General features: G+C 38.9%; 1 protein-coding gene and 1 long non-coding RNA gene across 11 annotated transcripts in view; one reads left to right on the plus strand and one right to left on the minus strand.

Moving 5' to 3' along the window:
* Window positions 1-6247: 6247 nt before the first annotated feature.
* LOC110839237 (uncharacterized) lies at window positions 6248-17100 on the minus strand. 6 transcript variants are annotated; one of them, XR_002546399.2, is made up of 5 exons: window positions 16136-17100; window positions 14593-14732; window positions 12641-12862; window positions 7864-10839; window positions 6248-7311 (listed from the first exon to the last, which is right to left on the minus strand). It is a non-coding gene; the product is annotated as an uncharacterized LOC110839237 (long non-coding RNA). The 6 variants fall into 6 exon arrangements; XR_002546400.2 differs by having other exon boundaries at window positions 6248-7687; XR_015536850.1 differs by adding an exon at window positions 11932-12206 and having other exon boundaries at window positions 6248-10839.
* A 112-nt stretch (window positions 17101-17212) lies between these two features.
* The window catches only part of LOC110840139 (uncharacterized), a 68255-nt gene continuing 61696 nt past the window's right edge, over window positions 17213-23771 (plus strand). For 3 of the 5 annotated variants that reach the window (XM_087355122.1, XM_087355124.1, XM_087355121.1), the window contains exons 1-3: window positions 20285-20494; window positions 21522-21671; window positions 22159-22324. In XM_087355122.1, the coding sequence (XP_087211248.1) occupies window positions 20309-20494; window positions 21522-21671; window positions 22159-22224 (402 nt within the window). In that variant the 5' untranslated portion in view covers window positions 20285-20308 and the 3' untranslated portion in view covers window positions 22225-22324. Of the gene's footprint in view, window positions 17319-19078; window positions 19688-20284; window positions 20495-21521; window positions 21672-22158; window positions 22325-23472; window positions 23616-23771 lie in introns of those variants that run through there. The other 2 variants (XM_087355125.1, XM_087355123.1) reach the window with 2 other exon arrangements.

The following is a 23771-nucleotide window of genomic DNA, read 5'->3' on the forward strand; positions in this document are numbered from 1 at the left end:
GTTGCATTCAGTCATAAATATAAGAAGTCAATAATTACTACTAAGTACTTTCCCTATAAGAAGAGAATAAATTTAAAAATAATCGGAAGAGACATGAAGACAAACTGCAATTTCAATTGCCCTTATTTAAAAATAACTCCCGGTTTCAGTATATATGATTAAATTTTAAGATGATTTTTGAGGGCCCGGGCGCTGGACCACAGAAACTGTTTCCTTCGTTCGAACCCAGCCAAAGATGTTTTCTGTTGTTTGGTCAGCAAGCACTAGAGAAGAATAGCGCTAAGGCAAATTCTGTTTTTGTTCCTGGGAAATGATTTGACTGACTAAAGTCACAAGCCCGAAAACTGTCTGAGACCCAGAAGATGAATTTGTAAGAAAGTACCGCAGATTCTACTGGACGTGTGTAAACTCGAAATTGAGGGTTGACATTTCTTTACTCGTTCGCTTGCGGCTCGTGAAGAAGAAACGTGGCGTAATTATTCCTTAAGACGAATGAGAGAACACAAGAAGTTCAGAACTCAGGGAAAAGTGTCTTGGGTTTGATTTCCTTCAAGGGCGGGTTCCTTTAACTCCGAAACTAAACGAAATAGAACAAAGGCGCTACGATCAGAGTTCTTTGCCTCGAAGGGGAGATTGTCGTATCTGTGGGTCACGAACCACGTATTGAGGTATTATTAAGCAAGTATAAACTTGTTATTTGAGAAATGTTAGAAAATTGTGTTAAGAAATCCAAACAAACAGAAACTGCGACCGAAGGACGTAAACACCCTGAAGTTAAGTTACACAAGTTTAAAAGGCCAGAAGGCACGGAACCATGTATGGAAAAACATGTGATGTTGAGACCAAGACTCCCTAAGGCAGAGAAATAGAGAGTATTTTGGTACCCTACGTCAAGGGAAATCATTTATTGAAGCATATATATACCTCTCGAAAATTTAAGACAAGGGGGAGTAGCTACAACCATTCAGCTCAGGCAGTCACGCTGCCATTGAATTCGAATCTCTGCTCTTGGGTCTCCGAAGTCTCAGCAACCTCACAGACTGTATCTGCAGCTTCTTCAATAAAGCACATCTAAAGATTGCACTTGAGCTACATCACTCTTAAGTGACGCCTTATCCAGCAGCTCCACAGCCACCTGAACACAGAAGCATCCGCTCGGCTCATCTGCAGTAGTTAATCCTTAGTCCAAGAGTCAAGAGCCAGACGACTCTGGGGGACCTGGGATACTACAAAATTACGGAAACGAAGACCTGAACACTGGGTTCGATTCCTGACAAGAAGAATGGTTTCAGTAGGCAGGAACGCAAATTACTGGATCTAAGGTCACATACTCGAATACAGTCCTTGGATAGAGTATCTTAAGATGTTGAAGCAAACTATTTTTGGACCTAATGCATAGTCCGAAATCAAAAACCAATAAAAATGGCGTTTTGGAGACTGGAGTCTTTCTCCGTCTCCAGGTATAAATCCGACTCTGTTAGGCCCAATCCATAGAGCTAGTCCCTGTCCCTGTCTCTGGACCTAGCAGAACCAAAAAGCTAACTAAGGGCAGAGGCTTGCGCAAGCGCAAGACATCATCCCTAGCTAGAAAACACCATTCCTGCGTCAGGAGCGCATTGCTGGAAATGGTAAACAGAGCCTTATGACTACGATGGTTTTGTAGCGGCGGAAGCCTTGACGGTTTGTTGCTGCTGATGAGAGGTATCTCGTGAGGCAACTTGTCGTTCATGAAAAGGATTTTGGTTGGAGAGTTGTCTGGAATTTAAACCCAGAGGTCGCTCTGCGAATTTTTGTCACGTCAGCTGAAGGCCTCAAAGATTTGAGATTGGCGGGCCGTTCTCCTTTTGAATTATACTCTTGTATTTGCCTTACAACTGAAGAACAGATCGGAAAAACTCACTCATCCTCAACTCTCTACTAGCGTCAAGTAAAACGTCTGTGTTCTTCTTTATCAAAATAAATTTCAAATGTGTGTAGTCTAAATATATCATGTCTCGGATCTATCAAAAAGTTTTCCGGCGCTATTTATCAAAGCAGGATCACGTGCATTGACCTTCTACGATTTTAATTCCCAGAAACAGAATTTACGTTCCTTTACTACGATGCCAGCAGTTAATATGAATATTTCATATTTGACAGTTGGTTCATCTTCGTTTAAAATTGAAAAGCAACAAGCGACTATGGCTACTGTTACGCACTGAACTCAAGGAAAACGTCTTAGTTTTCACAACATTTCGAACAGAGTGGTAGTCAGTGCATGTACCATCAGCTTCAGCAACTTTTAACGCTACATTCTGTATATATGGGTTGCACTGTATGCAGTGATTATTAGAAGTTCTTAAATTTTTTTGGACAATCTTCGGATTAAAAGAGTTACGAAATTAATTCAAGAGATTTTTTTTTGTATTGCTGTAAAAGTTCCAAAAATTGCCATAAATGCAGAAGGTGTTTGAAGTACAACCTCGTGCTATTGAAAAAGGTTCAATAGCGATTCTACCTCAAATTGTTTAGTATTCGTGACGGCACACATAAAATCAGACGATCGGGCGTTGCCAATAACACGACATAAATACAACCAGCTGCTATCCTCCCTTAAGGACGAAGGTGACTACAGAATTCCTCCGGTAGCCAACATTACAGAAGTAGAGTCCTCTAGATTCAACGAGATCTTCCATATGGAGTTGCTGGCATGTGAATGTTTAACGATCACACACCAACCCTCACGACACCACAGACAATTACAAATTTTATTTTTATTTTATTTGTAGTGTTCTGTCTGACGACAGGTCCATATGAACAGGATCCTTCCATCCTTTTCTCGGACTGGGACCTGTTCATATACGTTCTTGGCAGATGATCCAGAAGTGGTTTGCCATTGCCTTCTTCTGTGTGTGAATGGAGTAATTGTTGGGATGCCACGGAGAAACCGGGGAAGCCCCCGGAGGAAAACTCCGTGATGCCTAGACCACGGCCTTGCCCAACACAAGTTATAAATTTTAGCACCACCGGGAATTGAACCCGGGACCCGAGGCTTACAAGGCTAGTGTTCTGACCGCTAGACCACCGTAGCGGTAATTACAAATACAATTGAAAATAATAATAATAATTCAAATACTTTTTCTTACATTTCTGTAGACGCAGGTGTACATATAAAAGCTGACCTTTGTCAGGCCGTTCTTCCTAAAGACCCATCAGTCTTCTTGACACGGTCGGCAAGCTCTGCGAGAGGATCCTGTTAACTAGGGTCCTACACGAGGTGAACGGACGCGAGCTGGGTTTCGACCCAGACACAGCACGGCGATGCAGCTGGCTCGCCTCGTTGAAAGGGTCAACAGGAACTTTGACGAGAGGCGGCTAACCGGCGCGGTTTTCCTGGACGTGGCCAAAGCCTTTGATACAGTCTGGGTCGAAGGCATCCTCCACAAGCTGACCGACCTCAACTTTCCGTCGTACCTGGTGAAAACCATCTCATCCTACCTCGCTGGCCGGAAATTCCAAACGTCCTTCCAGTCGGCCATGCGGCCCGGGGTTGTGCAGGGCAGACTCGTCTCCCCTGTGCTCTTCAGTCTGTATGTCAACGACATGCCCACACCGTTCCGCCACGTCGAGTTAGCGCAGTTCGCGGATGACACGGCTCTCGTGGCCACATCCCCTAGTCCAACGCTTCTTGTCGGGTATCTGGAGACCTACATCGGTAGACTGGAGCTCTAGCTCAGAGCCTGGAGGATTGCTATCAACGTCTCGAAGAGCACCGCGGTTCTCTTCGTCAAGACCGGGAGACGCATCCAACAGCCTAGAGCGGTGCAGTTTCTCGAACAACCGATACAATGGGTCAAAACAGCGCGGTATCTAGGGGTCATCCTTGACGCCAGGCTTACCTGGTCGGCGCACGTCAACCAGGTGGGAAAGAGGGCGGCGCAACTATTGGGCGTGCTAGGCCCGCTCCTTAATAGGAGAAGTGGTCTGTCCATCGAGAACGGTGTGCTGATCTATAAGCAGCTCATCCGTCCCATGATGGAATACGCATGCCCGATCTCGAGGTCAGTTGCCAGCAGCCACGTCAGGAAGCTGCAAGTGTTGCAATCTAAGTGTCTTCGCATTGCTACTGGCGCGACTTGGTGCGTTAGTAACAGGCAAATACACGAGGATTTGGGGGATCCCGCTCTTTGCCGACCACATCAGAGCAATGATAAAAGATTTGACTCGAAGTCAGCTGGTGTGGGGAACCCCTTAGTCCGGCAACTCGGGAGGCACTCGTGCCGAACGAGGGCTGTCAGAGGTCACCCAAGGGCAACCGAGGGGGACTGATGTTCAGCAGGCCAGCCGAGGCTGTCCCCAAAAGATGGCCAAGTCGGCGCAACGAGTGATCAGTCCACTCGGCTACCCTGACTGAGGTTTCCCGTGCTTTTCCTCAGTTGTAAGGCGAATGTCAGGGTATAAATTAATACGAGCACGAGCCGCCACCCCGATCGCGGAGGCCCTCAGCTGAAGTGATCTCTCCCGCAAGTCGCAGGGGCATTCAGACGAAGCGGCCCCTCCCTCTCTGGGTTCAAACCTCAGAGAACCAACCAACCAAATTTTGTTGGACAAGTTGTCTGACGGGATAACCTCCCATCAGCAGCGACAGACCCTAGTTTGATTGGTCGAGGCTCCCGCCACGACGTAACCCTGTTAGCGATAGCAAAATTCCTGTTTTGGTTATAAGGCTCTGTTTACCATTTCCAGCAATGCGTTTCGCACGCGGGAATGGTGTTACCTAGGAAGGGACGATGTCTTGCTCTCGCGCAGGACTCCGCCCTCAGTTAGCTTTTTGGTTGGTTGGTACACGGTCTATGCTTGACGCGGTCTGTCCCTCACCCGGTTTGTGTCGAACCAGGTATTTGCAGAGACGGCTTCGCAGGGATCGGACCATAGAGAGAACGATTCGTGCAGAGACCGACTGCGGCAGATACCGGGTCGCTCAAAGACAGGGTGCGGCAGAGACCAGGTCATGCAGAAAATGGTTCTGGCATGAATCAGGCGGGGAGAATTTTGAAAGGAATTTCAAAATTTTCGCAACTCCCAAAGATGTAGGAAAATGTCCAAAAAGCCCAAAAATCTAAAAAAAATTGATAAATTCCGACATCAAATTTTTTTTCTCGAAAATCTTATATTTTCGCATTTCATGACATGTAAGTGTGCAGGTGGTAGGACATTGCACTCAGAGATACATAAGCAGGAAGTAATACCACAACAGAGGAAGGAATCAATCATTGTCCCTGTTTACAAAACAGGAGAAAACTGAATCAAGTAACTTCCTAGGTATTTCTCTTTTGTCAAATATTCTTCTGGCACGGTTAACACCATTTATGAATGAAATTATTGGGGATGACCAATGTCAACTATTGACCAGATCTCTTGCAAATAATAGAGAAAAGTGGGAGCATAATAGGTCAGTATATCAACTATTTGTGGACTTTAGGATGGCATATGACTCAGAAGAGAGGCATTTTGATTGAGTTTGGAACACCAAAGAAATTTATGTTAATTAAGATGTGTACGAATTGGGTATCTAGTAGAGTTCATGTAGGTAACCTTCTATCAGATCTGTTCCCAGATCACAATGGCCTATAACAGTGGGATGCTTTATCCCCAGTACTTGTTAATTTTGCTCTAGGACATGTCATCAGGAAAATCAGAGGGAATCAGGATGGGCACAAATTGAATTTTCTGCACCAGGTACTTACGTATGCTAGTAAAGCATCCCACTACATGCCTATGCAGGCACTTGGGGGGAGCGGAGGTATAGCTCCTACTCTTTCTTGACCTCAGCACTAGATGGGGGTGAGTGGTCAGCATCACGCCCCGGCCACGCTTTACTCCTGGGAAAGGGCCCCGGTACCCATTGGATAGGAGGCTGGGTGGGCCCAAGAGCCGGTATGGATCCAGAGGCTAGAGGAAAATTCCTCTGCGCCCGTTGGGGATTGAACCCTGATCGCCCACCCCATAGCTAGTCACTATACTGACTGAGCTTTCCCGGCTCATCACTTACTTATGCTGCTGATATCAATTTACTGGGGGATGGTGTGGGTATTATAACCTAGAATGCAGAAACTCTCCTACAGGCTAATAAGGAAGTAGATGTAGAACTAAATTTAGACAAAAGTAAATAGATGGGCATAATATGGGATCAACAACAGCAGAACATATTTATAAGTAACACATCATCTGGGAACAACAATAACAAATAGAAATAAGGTCCATGATGAAATTAAGAGCAAAATACATTCATGGAATGCTTGCTTTTATTCAATTCACTATCCAAAACACTGAAGATCAGGATATATAAAACAATAATTTTGCCTGTTGTCTAGTATGGTTGTGAAACATGGTCTCTTACCTTGAAGGAAGAAAGTAGATTACAAGTGATTGAAAACAAGCTATATGAACCTAGGAGGGATAAAATAAGTGGGGAATTTAGAATATTACATAAAGAGGAGCTGCATGAATTGCACGGATCACCTAGCATAGTGAGGATAGTGAAATCTAGGAGGCTCCCTTGGGCTGGACGTGTATCATGCATGGGGGTGGCAAGGGGTGCATACAGAATTATGGTGGGGAATCCATCGGGAAAACAACCACTGGGTAGACCAAGAAAGAGATAGGAGGATAATATCAAGATGGATCTTAGGGAGGTGGGCTCTGAGGATGGCAAATGGATGGAGTTGTATCAGGATCATGGCCAGTGGCAAGTTTTGGTGTTGTCTGTGTTGAACATGCGAGTTCTGCTACAGGGAAGTTACAGACAATGAAAAGCAATGAAATGGTTGGGGGAAGGAGAGAAAAGAGGAAGCTACAATTGGTGGTGATGTTTACTACTGGGATGAACATAAACAAAGAAATGTTAACAAATACTGAGGAGACAGGTGACACATATCATAAACGGTAAATCCAGAGAAAGAAACATTATATACCATAAGTCTAATTTCAGGTATTATTCTAGAAAAAGTATAGAATGATAATTGGTGTTACAAAAAACCATAAGAATTATTAAAGACTTGGTACACACAATTTTGCTTCACTGATTTTGTAATTTATGTTTTCAATTGATGCTTAGCAGTTGGGTACACAACTCTATACCTGCTTTTAATAGGAGATGCTGAGTCACTCGCTTGATTTCCACTTATGGTTTGTTGATTTCTCCCATATTGTAACGCAGCTTGTATCAGTTCTGGCTTCGGTCGTGTAGCTGATGAAATTCGGAAAGTCAGGCATAACGATCTTAGTTCTGGAACTTTCAGCAAATTCAGAAGAACTTCTAATTTTTCAGAACTGCAATTATTTTAAATATAGAAAGAGTGTCAGCAAATATGACACATATCACAGCCTGATCAATAAATGCAATATATATTGCATTTATTGATCAGTTTGTACAAAAGAAACAAAGTCAAAGTCCTCTATTTGATACTACTGTACTCCCAACAATCAGTTTCCGAGAAACAAATGAATCGGTAGAGACAAAACAAATCCTATACAGTATATAAATTAAAAATTTGACAGCATTTATTAACACACATACATTACACCCAAGGTACACCTTAGCACCATACTCAGGTGAGTAGTCAGATTCATAGTCCAGTGTCTTTATCTTCTGTGGAAGAGCCCATGACACCCATCAGATTGGGACCAAGTAAGCCCCATAGCCAGTCTGGATTGGTAGATAAAAGAAAAATATATGTTCCCTGCTGAAAATTGAATCCTTCCTGTCCAGCCTGTTATGTCAGCATGTAAGCTATTCTGGCTCACTTTAAATTACACATAAAAACTGGAAGGAATCACAGGTATTAGAACTCTGTGGACCTTGGTTGGAGATATTATACATACCTGATGTTACAAAGCCAGGTACTTCAAGTTCAATGAAAGCTGCAGGCACATTAATATGACCATATTTTATATCAGACACATGGTGCCAGGTATATTTTCTGCTCAGCATTCTCACATAAAGAGCCTTCACTTGGTACTCTAATTTCTGAAAGCTGGTTACAGTCATAACTTCCACCTCACTAAGAAGTGATAACAAGTCTTTGTCCTTCAAAGCTTCAGCTACTATAGTCTCAAAATAGCCAATGTATTCATGTGGGTAGAATTCAGATACTGAGCTCTGATTTTCTGGATCTGTTGATGCAACACATCTTGACTGTGTCTCAGTACTGCAGTTGTCAAATTTCAGTGTTTACATGCCTTAGCTTTGTTTTGACATACAGTTCTGTACCTCAGGTAGAGATTTCTGCCCACTCATCAGTATCTCAAAACTGTTACGCTTCACCACACACAATTTACTGGGATGCTGAGAGAATTCATGTGATAATTTAACACTTTGTGACTGAGGATGAGTTATCTGTAGCTCACCGATGGTTTTAGCAGGTTGCATACATTTGTTTCCTAAAGTATTACACAGAAATGTAAGGCTCTGTGAATGTACAGCAGCTGTACACCCTGAAGAAGTAACTGAACTACCAGACAGAGATCCAGATACTGTAAATTTATGGACAACAGATACATTATTGCTTCTGGAAGTGTGATCTGATGTTTCCTTTTCCTTGAAATCTGGTGATCCACATGCTTCTTTACCTTTTCTCTTAACACGTAAACATACTGATATGTGTACGCTCTGTTCTTGTTCATGCGCAAGTGCTTTCTTTACAAGCAACAGAGTTACCAGCAGATGAGCTTTGCCTAATTTCAGACACTACATCTGGATTATGTACTAACATATTCTTATTTTTGGAAACCAATTTTGTTTTCTTTCCTTTGTCCGATGACAGACTGCAAGCATCATTTTGTTTTCTCTCAGTATCAGAGAACAGTAATGAAATATTATAATGTAGTTTATTCACATCTAATTCCAACTTTGTACCTGATGGTGGTGATGCTTTATGGTCTGTTGCCTTTCCTCCGTCTAAAGAACTATGCATATTCTCAGACAGGACTGAAACTTGTTTGTCTGATACTGAAGTCAAGGAAACTCCACTACTTTTTGAAAAATAACATTCTACAGACTTTTCTCTCAGATGTAATGAACTCTTGCTGTTAAACAGTTCCCAGTCTACACTTGATCCTTTCACAATTTTAGCTTCCTTATGTGATGGCACAGTGTTACAGACAGGTGACATTAACGAATCAGATTCCTCTTCCGTGATTACTATTAAGGGTGGAGGTTTTTTCACATTTGAGATACGACATTTCATATCTGTAACATTTGAAACATATGTTGCACTACTGCTCTTCTTTCTGCGGGCCTCCGTTCCAGTACAACAGAGTCTGTAGACGAATTACTACTTTTTTACATGCTTGTTAACTCCTCTAATGATGATTTACTCTGTAAGACTGTAGAATGTTCATGGTCAGATAAACATGACTGTTTGGAACTGTTTTCTTCCTCTACTGACAGGATATCATTCCCCTTCTTCAGATGTGAACCATTATTCTCTGAAGCTTTATTTAATTCATTGTCCTTCCTCACATCTGTCTTTCCTATACTCATTTTAGATGGTGAAACTAGAGTGTGTTCCAAGGGAAATCCACACTGCCTTATTACGTTTGAATCTATTCTTAGAGGCATTTTAGCTTTATTTGGAATTTTATTTTGTGAGGTCTTTGATCTGGGCAATACAATTTTAAGATCTGAAGACAATGCAGGTTGATCTCCCACATTTGACTGCTTCCTTGATAATGGAACACTTTTAATTGATTCCCTCTCTACTGGAACTTTTGGGGATCCAGTGGATAATCCAGACACCATGCCTCAAGTAGTTGTTACGGGCATTACATTTTTTAATGTAGCAGTACAAGTATCAGTGTTATTTTTTGGGTTCATTATTTTGTATTCTAAAACTTCACAATCTTCTAAAGGTAATGTAGAATAAGTTCTCGTGTATGAAGCTCTTCCAGGAAACATTTTATTTTTGCAATATAATGGTAGAATTTCCAGTGTTATTTTCCGAGATTTGCAGACTATCTTGGGTTATGTTCTTCAGTGAAATGCTTGTGTCTTCTAATATTAATTCTCTGTTAGCAACTGCTTTTACTGTATTTAAAGAAACCTTTGGTCTGTTTTCTAATTCTGAAACATCACTTGCAATGACAATGTTTCTTCCCTTTGAAGAAAATTTTGTTGCACTATTTGACACCACTGCACTCTGATCAACATAAGATAAGTCAGTACTAATATGGCTATGCAAGCTCTTGCTTTTGATTGCCAGGCATTCGACTCCTTTTCCTGTTGTGTCAGTGTAAGCTGATAGATTGGGCACTCTGGTAACAGAATGCTTAACTTTATCCCTTGTGCATGAATATTCATTAAATTTTGCACAACACTTCTTGTCACATTCTAGCTTCATTTTTTATCCTTTGTGCATCACTTAGTGATATTCTAGGAGATGTGCTTATTTGACTAATAACCTTTACGGTATTATCCACAGTTGATTCTCCATCCTGAAACACTGATATGTTTCCTCTTTGTATTCCATCAACAGATAAGTTCTGATTTTTTATTTCAGCTACTATTATGTCTTTTTCATTTTCCTGTGAGCCGGCATAAGAGGAAGATGGTGTTTGAAAAGAAGTCATTCTGGGATTTTTGTGTAAACTGAAAGGCACAATAAATTCACCTCGCATATCAGATGTTCTTTCCCTTTCAGTTTCTTGCGTACAAAGAGATCACTGTTCCTTCATTCAAACAAAGTCTAATACTTGTCATCTGTTACTCTGCTTCTTAGATGTTCTCTTCTATAATAATGCATAAAAATGGTTGCTTCAGCATCAAGTTACTCCTGAAAGAATTTTTCTTTCCTCTTCTATCTGAAACAATAAGACCATTAACAAATGGCGTTATCATGGGCAAGTCATAATCATTCAATGTCAACTTAATTTCTGTACTCCTTACTCCAAAATTACATTCAACATTCCTGGCGAAATATTTCTTCCGCAACAACAACTGCCACCACTGCTCCTGCCGCTGACAACCACATCACTCTTCCCTATAGCACTGGCTGTACATCTATACTGTCAGAGACACTCCTATCAAGCTAAGTATCTCACCAAAGGCTTATAACGCCCAAGTCAATGTAATAAGAACAAAGCAAACAAAATACCACTTGGTGTGCATTTTTTACCGGTACCATGATCTCATTCAGTCTTCACGGTATGAACAAATACATGTTATTTGTTCCCTTTAAAGCCCAGTGGTAACTATGTACCACCTGCTTCAACAATACATAACTCTGCATTTTGACCACCGTGTATATGTGGATTTTGTATGATTCACACTGGAAAATGTTTACGAGCACTAACCAACCAATCGTTGTAATGTATAATTGTTGTGCTTTCTTTGCAGCAGAAAGTGAACCTTTAAATATTATATAGTTGCGCTTCGGCTTCAAAGTGTTAAATAATGAATTTGAAAGGTGTTTAGCTTAAGGTGTATTAAAGTTTCCTAAAAAAATGTATAACACATTGAGTGAATGAAATAAAGACATTTTAACAAACTAAATCATTACATACATAAATAACGGCACTTACTGAATTAGCAAATCTAGCACAGGTGTTCAAAATGACCACAGCTGACAACAATGAGCAACTGACTGACAAATGGCCACCAAAGTTGCTGCTGTGTATACAACTTTTTGAGACACCTTCTATAAGCTTGACTTTTAGCAAATAACATGGACCCCCATCACCTGTTACATTAGTCAGCTTTAATCTTGTAGAAGATGGCTATCGTCTGGGTTGTTGCACCATGTAGTCTGGTAGAAGTTTACTGATGTTTCAGAGGTTCCTGATGCCTCCAGTATCACCCTGATGATGGAGGCAGCAAGGACCTCTGAAATGTTGGAAAACTTCTACCAGACCAAACATTGCAACAACCCAGAAGACAGCCATCTTCAGACTCACCACTGTGAAAAACTATGAGTCGGGGTAGCTCAGTCAGTATAGTGACTAGCTATGGGCTGGACGACTGGGGTTCGATCCCCGATGGGGGCAGAGGATTTTTCCTCTAGCCTCTGCGTCCAGACCGGCTCTGGGGCCCACCCAGCCTCCTGTCCAATGGGTACTGAAGTTCTTTCCCAGGGGTAAAGCGCGGCCGGGGCATGATGTTGACCACTCACCCCCATCTAGTGACGAGGTCAAGAAAGAGTTGGAGCTGTACCTCCACTCCCCTCAAACACCTACATGTGTGTAGTGAGACAGGTAAGCTGTGAAAACCTCAAATTCTACAATTTAATCCTGTATTAAGCAGAAAGGGAAAACCTGGTAGGAAAATGCCTGTCCCCATATAGCAGCATCCAATTACATTGCTTTAATTTTCACAAATCTATTACTTTGTTACTAACATCTCTGAATGAAAGTTGCATGAGACTGGTACCTCACTGACTAGTTTGCTTGCATACCAGGACCCCAAGCTTTGTAAGTAGTAGTAGAATACCCCCTTATCACCCATCAACCCACAGCTGACCATTTAAGGACATGCTTCCAGATTCATGCTGCTACCTATAAAAATATCTGTGTACTAACGTATCAACTGCATAAGGCAAATATGCAGAAAGTGAAACTACAGCACTAAAGATGATAAAGGCCAATCAGACACCCATGCTCTACATACCTGAAAGGTACATGCGCGGCTCTGTCCACAAAAAACGTAATGACACGTCCTAGTGTCAGGAATGACTGATCAATATTTCCTAATCCACCACCAACGGCAGCTTGCCATTCAATATTCTCACTACGGGCCACATCAACAAGGTTCAATTTCCCTACTTTGGGGGGATTTTCACCTTCCGTTGGAACGTCGATGGTAACTGAAAATATCGTGCGAGTGCAGCTGCTGAAATAAAACAATTCAGTAGGCAAACAAACTTTACAACAAATCTACATGTAATCTCTGCATAATTCAGTATTAGCAGGAAATAAGAAATAAATGCTGCAGCTAACTTTTACAAAACACTTCTACTTTTAGTTGCTTTAGTATTTAATATTGTATTGATCATTTAAAGCAAAGTGTCCCAACTGCTTATACAATCAGTAACTCTTCATTTTATACATACGGGTTTCACATGATTCTCAGTGTAAACAGGGATTATTTCAGATGATTATAATGAACTTAATTCAGTCATTATCAAAAACACTCTCATTCAGTTTCCTCCTCTGTCAATGCTCATAATTTTTTTCACTCCCATGACTGAACCTTGGTGGAGCACGTAAATATACAGAAAGACTACAGGGTCTACTGAATGTGTAGAGATCAGCTAGAAACTTAAACAGGGAAGTTGTAAGCTGCCCCCATACAGTGCAGACTAAACAAAATGCATAATAAATACAAGAGGAAAGGGAGAGAACATATGAGAGGAGAAAAATATCCAAAGTCAACTGATCTAAATGGATCTTTGAACAATCTCTGTTTGTTAGCAATGCAATCTTTTGTCATCTTATTCAAGTAAAAGGAAAGGTACACTAAATCAACTTACATCAACACAGGAAGTGACTATGCCCCTCTGACATAGTAACTTCATCAAAACACAGGTCTTCCAAGAGATGCTCCCTGTAGGTTTACGTACTACAAATTTGTATTAATTCCTTGTCACTCTGAATTGTGCTACCCACCACACGCATTTCATCCATCTTGGACTGCACATTGTAATAATACATGGCAGAGAACAAATTATAAAACTCCTCATTCTGGAACATTCACCAGACTCCTGTCACTACGTCCCTCCCTGGTCCAAATAGTTGCCATAGCAACATATTCTCAATCTACATTTGCAAGGAAGATCAAGATTTTTTTTGGAAAGAAGAGGTTATTTTCCTTTTGGTTAAAAGTACCTGCAAACTGTGCATGTAAATATGCAAAATTTTAATAACACTAATACTGACATTAGATATATCTGTATCATGTCCTTACATGTTTCACTATTACTTATTCAATAACAGTGAAAAGAGTGTTTGTACATACATTAAACAACAAAACCAGTCTTGTGACAAAATCCTCTAAGGTGACCAAACAGCTGCATCAACTCAGAAGAGAAGTTCAGCATTTCAGACTTTGTCTTCATCATAAAGCAATGTGATGGCTACCCACAGTTAATGTTTACACACAAGATGCCACATGCAAGTACTACAATGAGGGATTTATGGAATGCAAATAAATTCTATTCTACTATATTCAGTGATATACTCTGCCTTCATCTTTGTTGTGCTAATCTTTTGCTCAGGGTGTATGCAGTCTCTGCTGTATAAAAAATTGACACCATTACAACCAGTTGCTTATCTTTGATGCTGAGAACAAGTAGATCCTGCTTCCATAAAAAAAAACCTCTCCTTTTACAAAGTCCTGGCTGACCTGTCATCTAAACATTCTGAAATGTCTTCTTAGTAGCCTTCAGATGATTATGATGAACTTAATCCAGGCGTTCTGTGCAGCAGCGCTAAATTGATACCCTTATGTTTTAGTCTTCTGCATGTCGCGTCGAGTGGCTAGTACGCTTGTTCTTATTTGGAGATCCGATTTTGATTCTAGGCCTCGAGGCTTCTTAACTGACTGTAGGAGTTTCTACTTACCTAGTCCCTCAGGGACATTTCTGGGACAGAATATGAAGCCATTATCCAATTGTTCCACCTCCTTTCCAGTTATCATCCATAACGATGCAATAATTTGACGCTACATGACCCATGCAGATAAAAAGATGCCGTTAAATAACCTGAGAATAGAAAATGAAAATAACTTTTGCTGTTTTCCTCCCTATACTTGTTTATTGTCGTTTCTTTATTCCCTTCTAGTGATAGAGATAAAAGACATGGGGGAACCAGTCTAAAATGATGTACTTTGATAAAATAACACAGCTAGTGTTCTTCCAAGGTGATGGCAAAGTGTATAGTTGCCCAAGGACAGTACTTTGGGGGCAGTGTTGTGTTATATCAAATTTGCATAATTGGTTGGTGATAATAAATCCATATCAGAATTTTCTGAACCAACTTTATATATGGAATGCAGCATTCTCTTCACAAATTAGACCAAATTTCTTAATTGTCTTAATATAAAAATATAAAGTGAGATAACTTTCCTTCTGAAGTAAACAGGGTTAAAGTCTTAACAGGATCATCACTTGGTCTGAGCTGTGCAATTGCATGGAATCAAAATATTGTGTACACTAGCAGACCTTTCCTTTTTAGTACGCATATTTCCTAGCTCTCATCATAAATTATAAAAGAGGAAGCACGGCTATGTATGAATTAAATTTTTTTTATGTGCAATCTTATCTTCCCTATGAATGCTAAATCCCCCCCCCCCAGATCCATCTCATCCTTCTTTGTTTTATAATCTTTATAATCATTATTCTATTCAGTTATGAGTACAAATTCCGCCTTCATTAAAAATTGGCTAAGCAATATGAGTTTCATAATCCCACATCTTCAAAATACTGTGTCAATTTGTAAGCATATAACTATTCTTATTTACCAAGATAGTTCCAGGTTGGTCCTTTTTGAATTAATTTATGCCTGTAATCTGTAATTTATAATCACCTACCTACACAGATTTAAGCATCCAAATAAAAATATGCACCATAACTTTTTGCCAGAATGTCTTCTTAGTGTAAATGAAATTGTAGCATCATTACTATGCTAATTAGCTTCACTGGGAAAATTGACAACTGTCCTGCTGCATTTTAACATTTGTCTGTACTCTGAATAGAAATACAAATGTATTTTGTATTAACATCCACAGATGTCATTTTAAATCTCTGGATTTGAAGCATAACTAAGCCCTCTTACCTCTGTGACTTTGCAAAAGTGTGGTTCTCCTGCCACTTACAGGCTCGAGCTACTTGCTCCATGTATTATATTTCAAACCCTGATAAGATGTGAATTTCTGTGCAGCAAATGAGATTCTCTTTTAACTGCAAACCATAATATGAGTGTATTTGTAAAGTGCATATTAATTGCATAATTAATGATTATGGTCTCACATCCTATCAATGATTTCATGTAGTGTTTAACACTTGCTGCTTCCAAATTTAATAAACGTTTTAAATCTAAAAAAAAATGAGCTGCACTTTAAGACAATAAATTCTTAAAATGTTGCAAAATCAGTTGTAATATTTACCTCTTTCACTGTATTAAATACTGGCAAATTAAGTTGAGTTTCTCCACCTTTACCTAGTGACACACCTCTGACAACTTCTGTTCCATATTCAATAGCTTGCTTACTATGAAAAGTTACTTGTTTACCTGTGAAATCAATAACATATAACTTTGGTAGCTGAGTTAAGTTTCAGATTTGCACGAGCAGCTGTGTAATTTGTTCGAACATTATTAAATTTTGGTCCTGAAAAATATAATTAAACACACCAATTTATTAAAATATAACAGATGTGAATTTTACTCATTAAAGAAGTCTAAATGGCGATACTTGAAGTCTGTCCCTTACATCAAATGTCATTTCCGTGTTGACTAGCTATTTAAATAAAAAATATAAATATTCATACAATTACTGTCCTGTACTCGTGTACTAAATCAAATAATACCTATAACCAGTTTATCTTAATGCATGGGATATATCTACACCAGGGGTGGGGAACCTTTTCATGTTGAAAGTCCTCATTAATTTAGCTGTAATCAAATAAGGCCGCATTCAAGAAACTTCAATTAGATATACTTAAAAGTGTACATTATTTTGTAAAAATCTAACTATGTATTTAATAATTTAAAAAAATAAAAACTATTTTGTTAATTTTAAAGTTAACTAATCTTTTAATGACTTTGTTGTGTCTGCTTTTTGTTGGAAAGCATTTGAATATTTGGTTGCAGCGAGGTCAGAAGTTTCAGTTGATCCTAAGATTTGTTCTGTAGAATCTGGATTCAGTCAAAAGGCCGCACTTAAGGAACTACACCTATCCTTCTGTCTATAATTGCATGCAAAGGTCACTATTTATATATAACACCATAAAACAGCATATAACCAACAAATTGTATTTTTATATTGTATAAGGACTACACAAATCTGAAAATACGTAGGTTACATATTCAAACCCACATAAATATAAATAGCCTCTATTGAATTATCGCTGCCATTGCGTTGATGGGTCAAAGCATAAATCACTTGGGTGTGTTCTTATTTACAATCTCTCTGCATTTGAATATTCTCTAAAGACCAATCATATCATTGGTTCTCGGTTTATGAATTCGAGAGCAACGGCTTCATTGCATGTTTATTTCTTGTCTAACAAAATGGCCGGAAGTAAGGAAATGGGCAGCAGTCAAGCTATAAAGTGTTTTGTTCGAATAAGGTAAGATACCTACTTTTGAAATTGTGTGTATGTTCTCCGGAATTTGTTAATGAAATCTCCCTGAATATGTTTTTCAGTTATCGCTGAATAGATTATAATTTATTTACATTCCATACATCCTTCACAGGCACAAGCCAAGGGTGTAGAGCATGTCATAGCACAAATACAATACTTCTTTATAATACAAATATAAATTACGTAGGTGTGACAGTCAACTGCAGTATTACTGTGAAAATAATTACACAAGAAAGCATAACCAGTATTGCATACATCTATTCATATTAGCTGAGAATTTCTGAGTGAGGTAAATTATTCTATGATGTCGGAGTGAGGTAGGAGATACCATTTTAGTAACTATTAAACTACTTTACATCTTGATTTAGACTTTTTATAGTGGGGGGGGGAAGATTATCGAGTAGCTTAAATCCTTTATAGTAAATTCCTTCTTATATCTACTGAGTTCCGTGTTTGGCACATGGCATAAAGGTTATGTCTGTATCTTGTACTTATATTGTGGATATCTGAGTTTGTGTGAAAATTTTCTATGTTGTCTACAACAAATGATGATAATGAGAGTAGGAATGCACTAGCTAGTGAAAGAATATTAAGTTTCTTAAACAATTGCTTACATGAGGCTCTCCCTTTAGGGCCTGCCACATTGCTAATGATTTTATTTTGGGTGTAAAATACTTTTTAATGTCTGTTGAGTTCACTCAGAAAGTATTTCTATAAGATGTGATTGAATTGAAGTAAGAAAAGTCAACTAATTTTAAAGTTTTTGTTTTCATGAGTGATGTGACAGGCATAGTAAAGCATGCTAAGTTTAGACATCATGTATTGACTATGTGTTTTCCAATTTAAGTTACTGTCAATTTATAGGGCAGAAAATTGAGTTTCTCTTTCTTCAATTGTTTTATCCTCATACTGTATACCTTCTGTAACACAGTTGTTGTTAGTAGTACAAAATTTAATGTGAGTTTATTGGCTTTAATCCACTTGTTCAAGCTAGCAAAGCCATAATTCATGCAAATTAAAATGTGAAGAGATTTTGCAAATTTCCAGGACAGAATGGCAATTTAGATTGGCTTCATAAATATTTACTTGACCTCTGGATATCTCATATTCAAATGTGGTACATGATATAATGTTACTTGTGCCGTGAACTTATTTTGTCAATGAAATTACAGCAGATTGGTTGGTATGATATTCTTAATGAAGTTCCATACTGAAAGAACAATTGTTCTTAAAATTGTTTTCTTTTCAGTATCCGAAAGTTAATAGTTATTAATATCCATTAATTTAATTTGACACATTTTTCACCAAAACAAATGTTTGGAGAGAGAAACATAAATTGATCACAAATTATTTTATCCTGATAGCATTTATAATAACATTTGATTGAAATACTTGAGCCATTTTTCTCTTATTGAAATGAATGGGAAATAAAACTGTTCTGGATAAGAAGATTGTTGTTTTTGTGGAAATTATCATTTAGACAGCATATCAGGTGGCAAGAGTTTTTTCAGGAGACATAAGTACTATGTATGTGGAAGATCATTGTAAACATTTTTCTGCTCGTGTTTTATGTTCTGTATTGAGGCATGGAAAATTAACTTTGTACAGCTGCAAGAGAAATTTGTTTAAATAAAATGAACCAAATTTGCTAATGCATGTATCATAAGGAATTTTGAATTTTCATGCTTTATCCTGTTTACAGCTTGAGGGATGTGTGTGATTTATACTCATTTATTTATTTTCAGACCTCTGAATTTAGGATTGCATTCTTCTGACATCCCAAATTGTACGTTCCCTCCACAACTCATAGTTTGGGAACGAGACCCTTGTGTGTATAATAACTTTGATGAAGTCCATTCTGTCCGAGGCTTTGATTGAGGTTTTGAAACATATTCCTTCCCCACTTAATGGTACATGCACCTTGTCGTGGTGGTGGGGCTTGAGTACCTCAGTGACCCCAAGAGCTATGCTGGCGGTAGCATAGCTACTGGTAGGGCCTCCCTAGCCAGATTGGTCGAGGGGGAGAGGTCAGACTAAGACAGGTACCCTGGTCCTCCAGGTTGGGGGTTGGTCACAAGGCTAACAACCTTACATCGTAAAAAGGAAGATGTTTCAAAGCCTCGGACAGACAGACCTAACAGAGGACTGAGTGGAAGAGGAAAATTGAGGAGGCCATGGACTGAATACGGACTGGAGAGCCATAGAAGATGAAGAAGTGTTTCTGCCAAGTTCCACACATGGAATCACCAGGATTCTTTGTGGTCAAGCAAGACTGTTTCTGCTTCAAATGGCGTTATTCTTTGACGTCAGTCCACTTCCACCCAATACCCTATGCACCTATTGATGATTAGCAGGTGGGTATTTGTTCTACACCAGGGCTGCGTCTGCGTAAGTCACACGTATGTCTGTGTTCTCCCTTAACCTCGCTGAGTACTGTCCTTTCAATTTTGAGGACACTATCCGGGACAAATAAAGCGCCTAAGCATTCGTACTTCTACTTCAAAAACTATTGTTAATCCTACTGACGGTTCATATTTATAAATCTTATGGGATGGAGACTGAAATCTTTTAGGGTGACCTACGAATGCAATTTCCAGTCGTGAATCCGCTAACAATCCCAAGAATTTATAAGCGTGTGGTTCTACTAATGTGGGGTAAATATTAGTATGTTTCCAAAAAAATCTTTCAACTAATTCTTTAGCATATACACTTGAACCATGTAAAACATGCGGGTGTGAAACATGCAGTACAGTAAATTCAGTTTCTCCTATTTCTGGTTTTGAAACACAACAACAACCCATATAAATTACTACTAATATATATTCATCAGCATTCACAGTAAAGAAAGACAAATGTAATGAAACTAATAAGCCACAACATAAAAATAATCATAAAGCACATTAGCCAAATTTGCTAATGCATGTATCATAAGGAATTTTGAATTTGCATGCTTTATCCTGTTTACAGCTTGAAGGATGTGTGTGATTTATACTCATTTATTTATTTTCAGACCTCTGGATGTAGGATTGCACTCTCCTTACATCCTAAAATATACGTGCCCTCCAGATCCGGATGTTGTGGTTTTCGACGAGCAAGAAGGGAATAAACACCATAGTGTGTTTAGGAACTTTGACGCTGTGTTTCAGCCAAGTTCCACACAGGTTAGTAATGATTTTAGATAGCCCTGTCATTAATGTTCATTGAGATACTTGTGTTGATTTACCTTCTCAGTAAGCTTATAAGTTTACTATGAACTCAAAAGAAAACAATACTCCAACTGTGTGAAATATTTATGTCTCAGTTAAGATAATAATTTATAAACTGTTAAAGTTATTATGCATTCTTTGCATGATGTGCATGAAATGAGCACATATATGTCTGGTCATGGCTGTCTGTCCTCATAATTCAACTTGAGATTCACTGGACAAATTTGGTATGGGCATTATGCCATGGTTCATATCCAGGTCAGTCCATATGGAATTTATGGATTTGTGGTATAAACAGTGGCACTGGGACAGCTTTTTCTTTGAGTTCTTTGGTTTTCACCTGTCAGTATTATTACACGACTGCTCTGTATTTACTCGTATTATCTGCGGGATGGACAGTGGGCCTGTTACCAGCCCAGTTACGCAGAGACGTAGTTTAACCCCATCACAACAAAAAAGATGAGGAGCTTACCGAATGTAAGTTTGGTGACTGCATGTAGTATGATGTGGGGTGGAGGCAGTAGCATGCACAGGACAGGTGAAAAATGTGTATACAATTTGTGTGTAGTAACCTCAATAGAAAAAGTACACTCGGGAAAGCTATGTTTCTAAGGCTTACTGTTTTTCTTTTGTCTCATTTAGTCTTAGTTTTTAACTTCCAACATTAACATTGAATCACTGTGAAAGCTTAAAATCATTTGTTGCAGTTGCTACAGGGAAGTGTACATTGGGATGTACAGTCACATTATGATTTAAAGGAAAGCAGTACTCGTTTGAATCTGGAGGCCCAAGTTTAGACCTCTTTCTGATCAGCTCTCTCAATTTAACTTAATTTTTTAGTTATATAATTTTGCATATATTAATGACTCTTACAGGAAATTAATTTTGCAGTAAAATAAGAAGGCAGCAACAGTGTTTTGTTAATTCAGATCAATATATGATGAAAACACATTCATTCTTGAGCTTTCTCTTTATGTTTCAGGTTCAAATGTACCAGTCAATTGTACAACCGATGATTAGTGATATCCTTGACGGATATTACTTCACAATTATAGCCTGTGGCCAAACTGGTTCAGGCAGTACTTTTACAATGGAAGGGGAGATACCAAATGGACCTCTTCCTTGGGACGCTGTAAGTATATTTATATTTATTCTCCTGTTGGCCTATATTTCTTTTTTAAGGAAACAAAGATTAGTACCATCCAGTTTGTGTGTGTTCCTTCAAGTGTAGTACCATTTGTTCAGTTTTTGGCAAAACTGGGTGCCACCCCATATTTTTAATTTCTTTCAGTTACGATCAGACACATCTTGTAATGTGGTGATACTAGTTTGACTTAATGTAGGTTGCAAAATGAAATATAGCAATTCTTAGAAATGATGAGCAAAATCATTAGAGTTTGATGATGAAGAATGGAAATGTGTTTTTCCATTTTCAGTGGTACCAAGCAACATATGAAAGTCTTAAAATAGAGAATTCTAGGCAGGTAAAAACAATGGCAATCATTTCCCATTTTTATTTACATATTGTATTCTGACTTATTTCATATCCTAGTCTCATCTGACTAATTTATGAATCTATGGAAATATTTCAGTTAATACTTTGGTTCTTCTGCATTCAGTGTCAATGTGGACAGGGCTCCCGAAAAGTTTCAAATGGAACTGATCGACCTTCAGTGCAACAATGACTTGAAAAATAAATGTAATTGTGTTGTTGGTACCAGGTCTACAATTTATGTGACGTGTCATTACGTTTTTTGTGGACAGAGCCGCGCATGTACCTTTCAGGTATGTAGAGCATGGGTGTCTGATTGGCCTTTATCATCTTTAGTGCTGTAGTTTCACTTTCTGCATATTTGCCTTATGCAGTTGATACGTTAGTACACAGATATTTTTATAGGTAGCAGCATGAATCTGGAAGCATGTCCTTAAATGGTCAGCTGTGGGTTGATGGGTGATAAGGGGGTATTCTACTACTACTTACAAAGCTTGGGGTCCTGGTATGCAAGCAAACTAGTCAGTGAGGTACCAGTCTCATGCAACTTTCATTCAGAGATGTTAGTAACAAAGTAATAGGTTTGTGAAAATTAAAGCAATGTAATTGGATGCTGCTATATGGGGACAGGCACAATGTTTTTAGCTTGTGTAGTATAGGCCTGACCAGCACCTCAATGGGCTTAAAGGCAAGCATTCAGATTTGTGCCACTTAATGTCAAACTGCTTTTAGGTGAACACAGGTATATTATTACAGGTTTTTTTATTTTGGGAATCACTCCTTTTTGCACCATAAATTATAATTATAATCCTTGTGGAACTGGAAAAATCCATGTACTGGTGGACACTTCACACTGGTATTTAGTTGGCTTTCCTAAATGTTGTATATTTATGTATATTTCTTCTACATATGTATTTAATGAAATGCTTATTCCATCTGATTTTCACTGCACACTTATTGACATGGTAGCAGTGTTGAGGTGAATTGTGTTCACCTTACGCAGTGTCTCCTTGCATTCTGCCAGTGTTAGATTCCAAGCAAAGTTGTCCATAAGGCTATAAACATATGGATGCCCCACTCTGTAATTTTTCATATAAAATGGTGGCTGGCCCTTGCTTCTTGGATTAGACCAGCACTGTATTTGACTAGTAATGTTTATGTTCAGCCAGAATGTAGCTGTGCATACACACAGACACAATGTTGCTATCCTCCTTACAGATGAATAATATGGCATAGATATTACAGACAAGCAATTGTAATTAATGAGTCTTTGGATTCTATGTCAAGGAATGTACAAGTACTGGCTTATCAAGGCAGCCACTCTACTATTGTAAACAGTTGTATAATAATAACAACATTTTCAGAGACTGGAAGGTAAGAAGATTTCTCTCTTCTGTTTTGTTGCGCTGTGTAGTCTGGTCGATGTTTACCAATGTTTCAGAGGTCATACTGCCTCCGTCATCAGGGCCATCATCAACATAAATCCGTATTCATTTACTTTGGAGTTAGTGGTAGCGCAACAACCCAGAAATAGAGACATCTTCATACTCACCGCTGTGAAAACCTCAAATCTTACACTGGAAGGTAAATTTTATAGTATACTTTTGCCTTGTACACGAACGCTATTATAAGACAGAAGAAAATGTTTCTCATACAGTAAAACCTTTAAAGATGAACCAATAAAACAACATAAATTGCACACCTGAATTTTTCGTCTTACTACAAAATTTTAGAAAATGG

The sequence above is a fragment of the Zootermopsis nevadensis genome, unplaced genomic scaffold, assembly GCF_977971745.1.
Source record: "Zootermopsis nevadensis isolate Lab colony 2312 unplaced genomic scaffold, Znev_1.0 Znev_ptg000024l, whole genome shotgun sequence".
Lineage (NCBI taxonomy): Eukaryota > Metazoa > Arthropoda > Insecta > Blattodea > Termopsidae > Zootermopsis > Zootermopsis nevadensis.